The sequence below is a fragment of the Pseudophryne corroboree genome, chromosome 8 (genome assembly GCF_028390025.1).
Source record: "Pseudophryne corroboree isolate aPseCor3 chromosome 8, aPseCor3.hap2, whole genome shotgun sequence".
NCBI lineage: Eukaryota > Metazoa > Chordata > Amphibia > Anura > Myobatrachidae > Pseudophryne > Pseudophryne corroboree.
Window position 1 is genome coordinate 390535818 of NC_086451.1, and position 11482 is coordinate 390547299.

The window sequence follows — 11482 nt, forward strand, 5'->3', positions numbered from 1 at the left end:
TAGAGAGCTGGGGTTACCGGGGACACAGCAGCTACGGAGTACGGACCCATGAGAGGAAGTGACGGTCTCAGCCTGTGGCGGCCGCTCACACACGGGAACTCTGGCTCCGGCAGCCGGCGGCGGATGATGGACAGCTCACTCAGCCAATCACCTTACCACGTACTGCATTTCCACCCCGTCACGTGACGCAAACGAGAGGCGGACGCACCAATCAGCATCGTGCTAGTGTGTGTAGGGGCGTGGTCCGACTGTGCAGTAAGCGGTCTTCAGTCTCCCGCCGGCTCTCTCTGTTTCCGCTCTGGTTACTGTGCCACCGAGGCCTAGTGCTGACCCCGCGCCGTACACCGACTCCCACAGCTCCGACCGCACAGAGGTAATGTGTCCTTATTCCGCCATATTAGGTGCGGCCGACGGCAGGCGCGCAGTAATAGTGTGCTTGCTCGGTGCTGCAGTGCCGGGTTTAGGGGCCTGGCTGTAAGCAGCGTGCAGCCGCCATGTTGCCTGTAGTAACCAGGCGTTGCAGCGGTCTGGCCTAGTGGGGGGCTCCGTGCCTGGCTGGGGGCTGGTGTCAGGAGGGAGCCCCCAGGTATTGCAGGATCCTCCATGTGATGGGTTCTTTATGTAATATTAATATGTATTATACCGTCTGTGCAATGGCTATATATGCTCAGTGAGGCCTCTGCACACCCACATCCCAGGCGAGTGCCTCTATTGCTGCATGAGTCGTCTCTTCACCTGTTGGAGGTGAGTGAGTGCATAACCTTACCTGAATCTGCTGCTCTGTCGGCGTGATGGTGGGTCTGCCGACATGGTGCAGTTTGTACCCAGCATAGTTCACCTTTCTGGGTGACCTGATAAAAGCCTGACCTTTGCAAAGTACAGTATTGAGCTGGATGGTGGCACTGACAGTGATTTATTTAGTACACTTGATATGACTTATCTATCTATGCTCAAACATGGAGATCCTTAAAACCTGGACAGCAATGGAGGAGTCTGGGAAATTGCCTTAACAAGATGCTCTTCTTTAAATGCTGCAGTTCAGCGTCCACGCTGGTTCTTATGTTTAACCGGTTTTGCATTATTTTTCCTTCCAGCCTCTGGTACAATGGCCATCCAGGAGACCAGACCCAACAATACGATCTACATCAACAATCTGAATGAGAAGATAAAGAAGGATGGTGAGACCCACTGTCCCTTATATGTAGAGGGAGTTGTTTATTTGTGGAAAGTGGGGCGTGCTGTCTGATCTGTGGAGCTGATGTGACGCAGTATCGTTCCTTGTGTAGGCGTTGCGTAGATCCTGTGTGTGAATATGGAGAGTTAGAGAAACGTCTGACTCTGTATAGTTGGCTAGCTTTGTGTTTATATATTAGTGTCTAATGTTGTATTAACAGCCTCTCCTTTCCGACAGAGCTGAAGAAGTCCCTGTATGCCATCTTCTCCCAATTTGGGCAGATCCTTGATATCCTTGTGTCTCGCAATCTGAAGATGAGAGGACAGGCATTTGTAATCTTTAAAGAAGTGAGCAGCGCAACCAATGCCCTGAGGTCAATGCAGGGATTCCCATTCTACGATAAGCCTATGGTTGGTATTGTGGTTCTGTCATGTTAGAACAACCCATCTTTCCCTGTGTTCCCACCCCACCACTAGCGCTGTATGTTTTAGTGACCACCACTTACCAGTGCTATACAAGTAGGGATTCTCTTGTCGGGTATGTAGTGACTGTCATGACTCGCAGGTAACTAAGGCGACTCAAATACGGGCGCCAATATCACTATATGGTTGTAATACTATATAAAGCATTTTTAATTTGCCAGCATTCTAACTTTAAAAAACAACCAAACACAGCAACTACAACAAAGTATCCCCCTGGCGCTAATTCTATGACTCAGTTTAGTGTATATGTTCTAAAGGATTTTTCCCTTCAAATGTACATGCAGCTCACTGTAAAAAAAGGGACTTCTCTGCCCTTTCACTACAATCCACTAGAAAAAAAAAAAAAAAAAAAAAAAATAGACAGCGCTAGCAGACTTCTTTGTTAAAATAGTTTTTCTCTGACGTCCTAGTGGATGCTGGGAACTCCGTAAGGACCATGGGGAATAGCGGCTCTGCAGGAGACTGGGCACAACTAAAGAAAGCTTTAGGTCACCTGGTGTGCACTGGCTCCTCCCACTATGACCTATGACCCTCCTCCAAGCCTCAGTTAGATTTTGTGCCCGGCCGAGGTTGGATGCACACTAGGGGCTCTCCTGAGCCCTTAGAAAGAAAGTATAGATTTAGGTTTTTTATTTTCAGTGAGACCTGCTGGCAACAGGCTCAATGCAGCGAGGGATTAAGGGGAGAAGAAGCGAACTCGCCTGCTTGCAGCCGGATTGGGCTTCTTAGGCTACTGGACACCATTAGCTCCAGAGGGATCGACCGCAGGCCCAGTCCTTGGTGTTCGGTCCCGGAGCCGCGCCGCCGTCCCCCTTACAGAGCCAGAAGCAAGAAGAGGTCCGGAAAATCGGTGGCAGAATACATCAGTCTTCACCAAGGTAGCGCACAGCACTGCAGCTGTGCGCCATTGCTCCTCATGTACACCTCACACTCCGGTCACTGAGGGTGCAGGGCGCTGGGGGGGGGGGGGGGGCGCCCTGAGCAGCAATATTAACACCTTGGCTGGCAAAAATACCACAATATATAGCCCCAGAGGCTATATATGTGGTAAATACCCCTGCCAGAATCCAGAAAAAAGCGGGAGAAAAGTCCGCGAAAAAGGGGCGGAGCTATCTCCCTCAGACACACTGGCGCCATTTTCTCTTCACAGTGCAGCTGGAAGAAAGCTCCCCAGGCTCTCCCCTGTAGTTTTCAGGCTCAAAGGGTTAAAAAGAGAGGGGGGGCACTAAATTTAGGTGCAATATTATATATACAAGCAGCTATTGGGGAAATTTCACTCAGTTATAGTGTTAATCCCCACATTATATAGCGCTCTGGTGTGTGCTGGCATACTCTCTCTCTGTCTCCCCAAAGGGCTTTGTGGTGTCCTGTCCTCAGTCAGAGCATTCCCTGTGTGTGCGGTGTGTCGGTACAGCTGTGTCGACATGTTTAATGAGGAGGCTTATATGGTGACGGAGCAGATGCCGATAAATGTGATGTCGCCCCCTGTGGGGCCGACACCAGAGTGGATGGTTAGGTGAAAGGTATTAACCGACAGTGTCAACTCCTTACATAAAAGGGTGGATGACGTAACAGCTGTGGGACAGCCGGCTTCTCAGTCCGCGCCTGCCCAGGCGTCTTAAAGGCCATCAGGGGCTCAAAAAAAAAAAACGCCCGCTCACTCAGATGGCAGACACAGATGTCGACACGGAGTCTGACTCCAGTGTCGACAAGGTTGAGACATATACACAATCCACTAGGAACATCCGTGACTTAATCCCGGCAATAAAAAATGTGTTACACATTTCTGACATTAACCCAAGTACCACTAAAAAAGGGTTTTATGTTTGGGGAGAAAAAGCAGGCAGTGTTTTGTTCCCCCATCAGATGAATGAATGAAGTGTGTGAAAAGCGTGGGTTCCCCCCGATAAGAAACTGGTAATTTCTAAAAAGTTACTGATGGTGTACCCTTTCCCGCCAGAGGATAAGTTACGCTGGGAGATATCCCCTAGGGTGGATAAGGCGCTCACACGGTTGTCAAAAAAGGTGGCACTGCCGTTTTAGGAACGGACACTTTGAAGGTACCTGTTGATAAAAAGCAGGAGGCTATCCTGAAGTCTGTATTTACACACTCAGGTACTAGACTGAGACCTGCAGATCGTGCTGCTGCAGCGTGGTCGGTGACCCTGTCACACATGAGAACATATTAAAGACGTCGTCTTATATATGAGGGATGCACAGAGGGATATTTTGCCAGCTGGCATCCAAAATGAATGTAATGACCATTCTGTCAGGAGGGTATTAGAGACCTGTCACTGGACAGGTGATGCTGACTTTAAAAGGCGCATAGAGACTCTGCCTTATAAGGGTGAGGAATTATTTGGGGATGGTCTCTGGGACCTCGTATCCATTACCTCAGGTTTCCTCACAGACTAAGAAAGCACTGTATTATCAGGTACAGTCCTTTCGGCTTCAGAAAAGCAAGCGGGTCAAAGGCGCTTCCTTTCTGTACAGAGACATGGGGAGAGGGAAAAAGCTGCACCAGTCAGCCTGTTCCCAGAATCAAAATTCTTCTCTCGCTTCCTCTGAGTCCACAGCATGACGCGGGGGCTCCACAGGTGTAGCCAGGTACGGTGGGGGGCCGTCTCAAAAATTTCAGCGATCAGTGGGCTCGCTCACAGGTGGATCCCTGTTTCATTCAAGTAGTATTTCAGGGGTACAAGCTGGAATTCGAGATGTCTCCCCCCCGCCGTTTCCTCAAATATGCCTTGCCGACAACTCCCTCAGGCAGGGAGGCTGCGCTAGAGGCAATTAATAAGCTGTATTCCCAGCAGGTAATACTCAAGGTGCCCCTACTTCAACAAGGACGGGGTTACTATTCCACACGGTTTGGGGTACCGAAACCGCATGGTTCGGTGTGACCCATTTTATATTTAAAATCCTTGAACACATACATAAAAAAATTCAAGTTCAAGATGGAATCGCTCAGGGCGGTTATTGCAAGCCTGGACGAGGGGGATTACATGGGATCCCGGGACATCAAGGATGCTTACCTGCATGTCCCCATTTACCATCCTCGCCAGGAGTACCTCAGATTTGTGGTACAGGATTACCATTACCAAGTCCAGACACTGCCGTTTGGACTGTACATGGCACCGAGGGTGTTTACCAAGGTAATGGCCAAAATGATGATACTCCTTCGAAAAAAGGGAGTTTTAATTATCCCGTACTTGGACAATATCCTTATAAGGGCAAGGTCCAAGGAGCAGTTGCTACTCGGGGTAGCACTATTTTGGAAAGTGCTACAACAGCACGGTTGGATTCTAAACAGTCCAAAGTCACAGCTGGTTCCTACGACACGTCTACTGTTCCTGGGGATGGTTCTGGACACAGAACAGAAATAAGTGTTTCTCCCGGAGGAGAAAGCCAAGGAACTGTCATCTCTAGTCAGAGACTTCCTGAAGCAAAATCAGGTATCGGTGCATCATTGCACGCGAGTCCTGGGAAAAAATGGTAGCTTCCTACGAAACAAACCCATTCGGCAGGTTCCATGCAAGAGGGCCGCAGGTTCGGCATACAGGACTAGGTCCTAGTGACCATGGATGCCAGCCTTTGAGGCTGGGGGGCAGTCACACAAGGAAAAAAAAAAAAAAAAAATTTCCAGGGACTTTGGTCAAGTGACTTCCCTACACATAAATATTCTGGAACTGAGGGCCATTTACAATGCCCTGAGTCAGGCAAGGCCTCTGCTTCAAAACCAGCCGGTACTGATCCCATCAGACAACATCACGGCAGTCGCCCATGTAAACCAACGGGGCGGCACAAGAAGCAGGATGGCGATGGCAGAAGCCACAAGGATTCTCCGATGGGCGGAAAATCATGTGTTAACACTGTCAGCAGTGTTCATTCCCGGAGTGGACGACTGGGAAGCAGATCTTCTCAGCGGACACGACCTCCACCCGGGAGAGTGGGGATTTCATCCAGAAGTCTTCCAAAGGATTGTACACCATTGGGAAAGGCCACAGGTGGACATGATGGCGTCCCGCCTCAACAAAAAGCTATAAAAGATATTGCGCCAGGTCAAAGGACCCTCAGGCGATAGCTGTGGACGCTCTGGTAACACCGTGGGTGTACCAGTCGGTTTGTGTTCCTCCCTCTGCCTCTCATACAAAAGGTACTGAGAATAATAGGAAGGCGAGGAGTAAGAACGATACTCGTGGTTCCGGATTGGCCAAGAAGAGCTTGGTACCCAGAACTTCAAGAAATGATCTCAGAGGACCCATGGCCTCTGCCGCTCAGACAGGACCTGCGGCAGCAGGGGCCCTGTCTGTTCCAAGACTTACCGCGGCTACGTTTTGACGGCATGGCGGTTGAACGCCGGATCCTAAAGGAAAAGGGCATTCCGGAGGAAGTCATTCCTATGCTGATTCAAGCCAGGAAAGATGTAACTGCAAAACATTATCACCGCATATGGCGAAAATATGTTGCTTGGTGTGAGGCCAAAAAGGCCCCAACAGAGGAATTTCAACTAGGTCGATTTCTGCATTTCCTACAAGCAGGAGTGTCTATGGGCCTAAAATTAGGCTCCATTAAGGTACAGATCTCGGCTCTGTCGATTTTCTTCCAAAAAGAACTAGCTTCAGTACCTGAAGTTCAGACATTGTAAAAGGAGTGCTGCATATTCAGCCCCCGGTTGTGCCTCCAGTGGCACCTTGGGTTCTCAACGTGGTGTTGAGTTTCTTAAAATCACATTGGTGTGAGCCACTAAAAACCGTGGATCTAAAATATCTCACGCGGAAAGTGGTCATGTTATTAGCCTTGGCTTCGGCCAGGCGTGTATCAGAATTTGCGGCTTTGTCATATAAAAGTCCTTATCTGATTTTCCATATGGATAGGGCAGAATTGAGGACTCGTCCCCAGTTTCTCCCTAAGGTGGTATCAGCTTTTCACTTGAACCAACTATTGTAGTGCCTGCGGCTACTAGGGACTTGGAGGATTCCAAGTTACTGGACGTAGTCAGGGCCTTGAAAATTTATGTTTCCAGGACGGCTAGAGTCAGGAGAACTGACTCACTGTTTATCCTGTATGCACCCAGCAAACTGGGTGCTCCTGCTTCTAAGCAGACTATTGCTCGCTGGATTTGTAGCACAATTCAGCTGGCGCATTCTGCGGCTGGACTACCGCAGCCAAAATCTGTAAAAGCCCATTCCACAAGGAAGGTGGGCTCATCTTGGGCAGCTGCCCGAGGGGTCTCGGCTTTCCAACTTTGCCGAGCTGCAACTTGGTCAGGGGCAAACACGTTTGCTAAATTCTACAAAATTGATACCCTGGCTGAGGAGGACCTGGAGTTCTCTCATTCGGTGCTGCAGAGTCATCCGCACTCTCCCGCCCGTTTGGGAGCTTTGGTATAATCCCCATGGTCCTTACTGAGTTCCCAGCATCCACTAGGACGTCAGAGAAAATAAGATTTTACTCACCGGTAAATCTATTTCTCGTAGTCCGTAGTGGATGCTGGGCGCCCATCCCAAGTGCGGATTGTCTGCAATACTTGTATATAGTTATTGCCTAACTAAAGGGTTATTGTTGAGCCATCTGTTGAGAGGCTCAGTTATATTCATACTGTTAACTGGGTATAGTATCACGAGTTATACGGTGTGATTGGTGTGGCTGGTATGAGTCTTACCCGGGATTCAAAATCATTCCTTATTATGTCAGCTCATCCGGGCACAGTGTCCTAACTGAGGCTTGGAGGAGGGTCATAGTGGGAGGAGCCAGTGCACACCAGGTGACCTAAAGCTTTCTTTAGTTGTGCCCAGTCTCCTGCGGAGCCGCTATTCCCCATGGTCCTTACGGAGTTCCCAGCATCCACTACGGACTACGAGAAATAGATTTACCTGTGAGTAAAATCTTATTTTTATTTTTTTTCTCAAATCTTATATTTAATATATAACTCCTTTTCATACCTCTAAATCTAATTTCATGAGTTTTTAAAATTAATATTGTCTCAAACTTGGCACTGTATACATAAAAATGATAAAAGTAATTCTCATAATATCACATTTAATATCACAATCCATGCTCTGTAAAAAAAATTCTATAAACATTAAAAAATAAATAAATAAGCAGCTGGATATAATTAGCTCTCACTGTTCCATTCAGTGTTACAAGGTTTCCAAGCTCCACTCTGATGTTTAATAACTATCAGCTCAAGCTGGAGATTAATACTTTGTTAGTGGGCTACAACAAAACAATTCTTAAATAGTCTCTTGTCCAGAATGTATTTTGATACTCAAGAATCCATACTGCTTTAAAATACAGCGTTCTCTGCTTTCAAATTACTTGGTTTAGCATGCAAAATCTCAATGAGATTTTTCTTAGAGAGAATCAGTAAGTTAATGCACAGCAGCAGTAAGTAGATTATTCGTTAACTGAAAAATATATATTTTGTGCACTCACAGGTACCAGGGGAAACACTGTAATTTTTCTGGTATTCCCACGTGTACCGGTGCGTGAACAAAAATCCAGGCGCAGCAGTTAATAGTTAGATCACCAGTTAATCAATAAATAGCTTAGAATTATACTAATCACCAGGCTATTATACAAGCTGCTCCCACTTAATAGCCTGGGGTTAAACTATACTAAATTTACAAACATAAAGTACTTAATAGAGAGCGCTTAAATTCCAATCACATTTATTACATATTAAAACGTAAATATAGATAAAAATAAATCACATTTATATACATAAATTATGCATGTATGGCACTTTAAAAAGCTGTAAAACACTTCAATTGATGATAAACTGTATAGCTCCAAAGTGTTCTTAAAGTTCATAAGTGTATAGGCAGTCCATATCCATATGTTGTGTATCTTAATAGGCTAGTTTGGCCAGAATTACTTGATATCCAGTTATTTATATATCCTAGGAATTCTTTGTGTATAAGGATATATACAATTGCTATAGCAAATTTGCTGTTATGAGTCCAGATATTTAAATGGATACAAAAGCTGCAGTCTTTAGATCCAAAATATCCTGATGTGTGCACTCACCAGGACCCGGTATTAACCATTCGCCGCTCTACTTCACTTTTATACTGCTGGCGTAGTATGCGGTTTAGACAAATTACAGTGACCGGTAAGGTCAGTGTAATGTTTTCACCTCACCTCGCCGCAGGCTGTAACGTGATGCTTCTTATTGAATGGAGCGGCCGGCGGCTGTAAACCGCAGGCTGTGTCTTTAACCGGAACAAAGCTGAATATGTGGTCTGTCTGCCCGGGCCAGGACAGACCAAATGTGGTAGAACAGCAACCGGCTGAAATCACCTGTCATAAGGCTGTGATGCGCCCGTGTATAGCTGGATATCTGGAGCAGGTGGAAACCAATAGTCCAAAGCACAGTTTATCAGCACCAGTGCCAATTTCCTTAACACGTTTCTCCGTTATGGCATTAGAACGGTTTCATCAGAAGGTATGAAACCGTTCTAATGCCATAACGGAGAAACGCGTTAAGGAAATTGGCAGTCGTGCTGATACTGTCTTCTGTAACACTCTTTGATCTCTTCTCCCCCTCCCTCCACTTGCAGAGAATACAGTACGCAAAGTCGGACTCTGACATCATTGCCAAAATGAAAGGTACTTTTGTAGAGCGAGACCGTAAGAGGCAGGAGAAGAGGAAGGTGAAGGCACCAGAGCCAGCAGCTGTCAAGAAACCTGTTCCAGGCGTACCTTTGGTGCAAGGCTTACCAGGGCAAATGCCAGTAAGTTTGTGCCTCCATAGATTGATTTCTCCCCTGTCTACATACTATATCTTACAAGTGTTCTTTGACTTCAGGGAATGCAGAATATTCATGGAATGACCCAGGCTCCACGTATGATGCATATGGCTGGTCAGACACCATATATGCACCACCCGGGCATGATGCCACCTCCAGGAATGGCTCCAGGACAGATGCCACCTGGTGGCATGCCCCATGGACAGATGATGCCAGGACAGCTTGCACCCATGCAGCCAGTAAGTGATGCTACAATAAACACACAAGGCACAGAGAAGCCAAATTGTATTTCATGCCTCACTCTTGTCCACCTGCTTGGACAAATGGGTCTGTAGAACTTGTAGCGGTCAATCTTTGAAGAATCCCTTCCTATGCAGTGCTTTTTGTGTATTAGTTATGCTTGTCATAATAGATGTGACTTCTATGTGTGTGTTTTAAAATACTGTATTGATAGCTTATCTTTGCGTGCTAATAAACTAACATCCACATTGTATCTCGCCCTTCAGATTTCTGAAAACCCACCAAACCATATTCTCTTCCTGACCAACCTCCCAGAAGAGACCAACGAGTTAATGTTGTCTATGCTCTTTAACCAGTGAGTATCTCAAGACTCTTCCCTGATGTTATGTTTGGTGACCAATAGCATTAAATCTTTTGAAAGCCTGTTATATTTGTCTTTTTGATCCACTTGACACGTCTTATGCCTCCTAATCTCCTTCAGGTTCCCTGGCTTCAAGGAGGTCCGTCTAGTTCCTGGACGTCACGATATTGCTTTTGTGGAGTTTGACAATGAAGTACAGGCTGGCGCTGCCAGAGACTCTCTACAAGGGTTCAAGATTACGCAGAGCAACTCCATGAAGATTTCATTTGCTAAGAAGTAGTCTAAAGTGTTTTGGGAAATCTCTCTCAAGCTTCCGTTGGTCGTCTGGCTTTCAGAAAAACTCCAACTCGTTATATGGTTGGTTGAGTTAAATACTGTTCAGACTCTTAACTGATTTTTAAGTTTATTGCTCTTTCATCCAGCCTACTAAGTGGGTGAGTATGGAATGGTTTATTTTATATTTTTGTAATGTTATGAGCATGTTGAAAGCATTGCACCCAGAGTCTGCCTGCCAGACATTGTACCTGGAGCTTTTGAATAAAATCTTTTTCCATTGATTTATTTTTTTTGGGCTTATTGAGTTAAGAACAATGCAATCTTTTGGGGCCTTCTATCCAGTATATAATACCATAAGTTTTGAGATACAAATATGGTTTAAAAAAAAAAAAAAAAAAAGAAGGTAGGTTAGATGGGCCAAGTAGTCTTTATCTGCCGTCAAACTCTGTTTCTATGTAACCATTAATACAAGCAGTCTTGCATAAGAGCTGCAAATTACAATTTCTTCTTCGTCCACTAGGGGGCACAGGAGCATTACACTGGGTACATAGGTAACAACTTCTCGTGGCAGATTGGAATTTAAGGAGGTATTTTGCTGGAGGCTTCACGTCTAATACCCTTGGTGCTGCCCCTGCTTGTCCGCGTGTAATAAATGCAGTCACCGTAACATGTACATTTCATAAATGTGTCAGCTTGTGTTGTCAGTTTAGTGACTTTGGTTGTGCGATAGTTATTTGGGGGGATTCTCCAAATATGACACTAGGGCATAATAGTGATCTAATCTTCCTATCTGACAGATCTAGTTTCTTGTGACAAATCACCCATAACTAGACATTACCATGCCATCAAATCAACAAGGCAAATGTGTAAGTACTAATTGCTGCTTCCATATCTATAAAGAAGGTAATCTTAGGCCAATGGCTGCTGATCAGGTGTTACAACTTCCTGTGCGAGAAAGCAGAACATTATCGGCATTTAGTCCAGTGCATTAAGACTTTGTTTTTAGCAGCCACGGTGAAAAGACATCTACAGTCATATCAGAGGTGATTGCTGCTGCTCATTAGTGGGAAATACCATAAAGCCATTTCCAAACAATGTGGAGCCCCTAATTCTACAGGACCGATGTGTACAGACAGAGCCAGTATTCCTCCGGAGTGGTCTCCCATGAAATTCATCTAGAGAATGGGCTGTATGATTC

General features: G+C 46.0%; 2 protein-coding genes across 3 annotated transcripts in view; one reads left to right on the top strand and one right to left on the bottom strand.

Annotated features, from left to right (window-relative positions):
- The window catches only part of ACTMAP (actin maturation protease), a 95906-nt gene extending 95747 nt beyond the window's left edge, over positions 1-159 (bottom strand). Inside the window, exon 1 of one of the 2 annotated variants that reach the window (XM_063937707.1) lies at positions 18-159. Coding sequence is in view for 1 of the 2 variants with exons in the window: in XM_063937706.1 (XP_063793776.1) it covers positions 47-50 (4 nt within the window). In the remaining variant the exon portion in view is untranslated. The remainder of the gene's footprint in view (positions 1-17) is intronic. The other variant, XM_063937706.1, reaches the window with a different exon arrangement.
- A 45-nt stretch (positions 160-204) lies between these two features.
- Positions 205-10569, top strand: SNRPA (small nuclear ribonucleoprotein polypeptide A). Its single transcript, XM_063937708.1, has 7 exons — positions 205-373; positions 1095-1178; positions 1412-1584; positions 9219-9392; positions 9467-9646; positions 9914-10002; positions 10129-10569. The coding sequence occupies exons 2-7, from the start codon at positions 1106-1108 to the stop codon at positions 10286-10288; spliced, it is 849 nt and encodes a 282-aa protein (XP_063793778.1). The 5' UTR covers positions 205-373; positions 1095-1105; the 3' UTR covers positions 10289-10569.
- The last annotated feature ends 913 nt before the right edge of the window (positions 10570-11482 follow it).

Bases quoted from the DNA above. Each gene is read 5' to 3' on its own strand.
- SNRPA (XM_063937708.1), top strand. From the start codon at position 1,106: ATGGCCATCCAGGAGACCAGACCCAACAATACGATCTACATCAACAAT. The intron at 1,179-1,411 runs GTGAGACCCACT...CCTTTCCGACAG, and splicing joins TGAGAAGATAAAGAAGGATG to AGCTGAAGAAGTCCCTGTAT. The intron at 9,393-9,466 runs GTAAGTTTGTGC...CTTTGACTTCAG, and splicing joins GCTTACCAGGGCAAATGCCA to GGAATGCAGAATATTCATGG.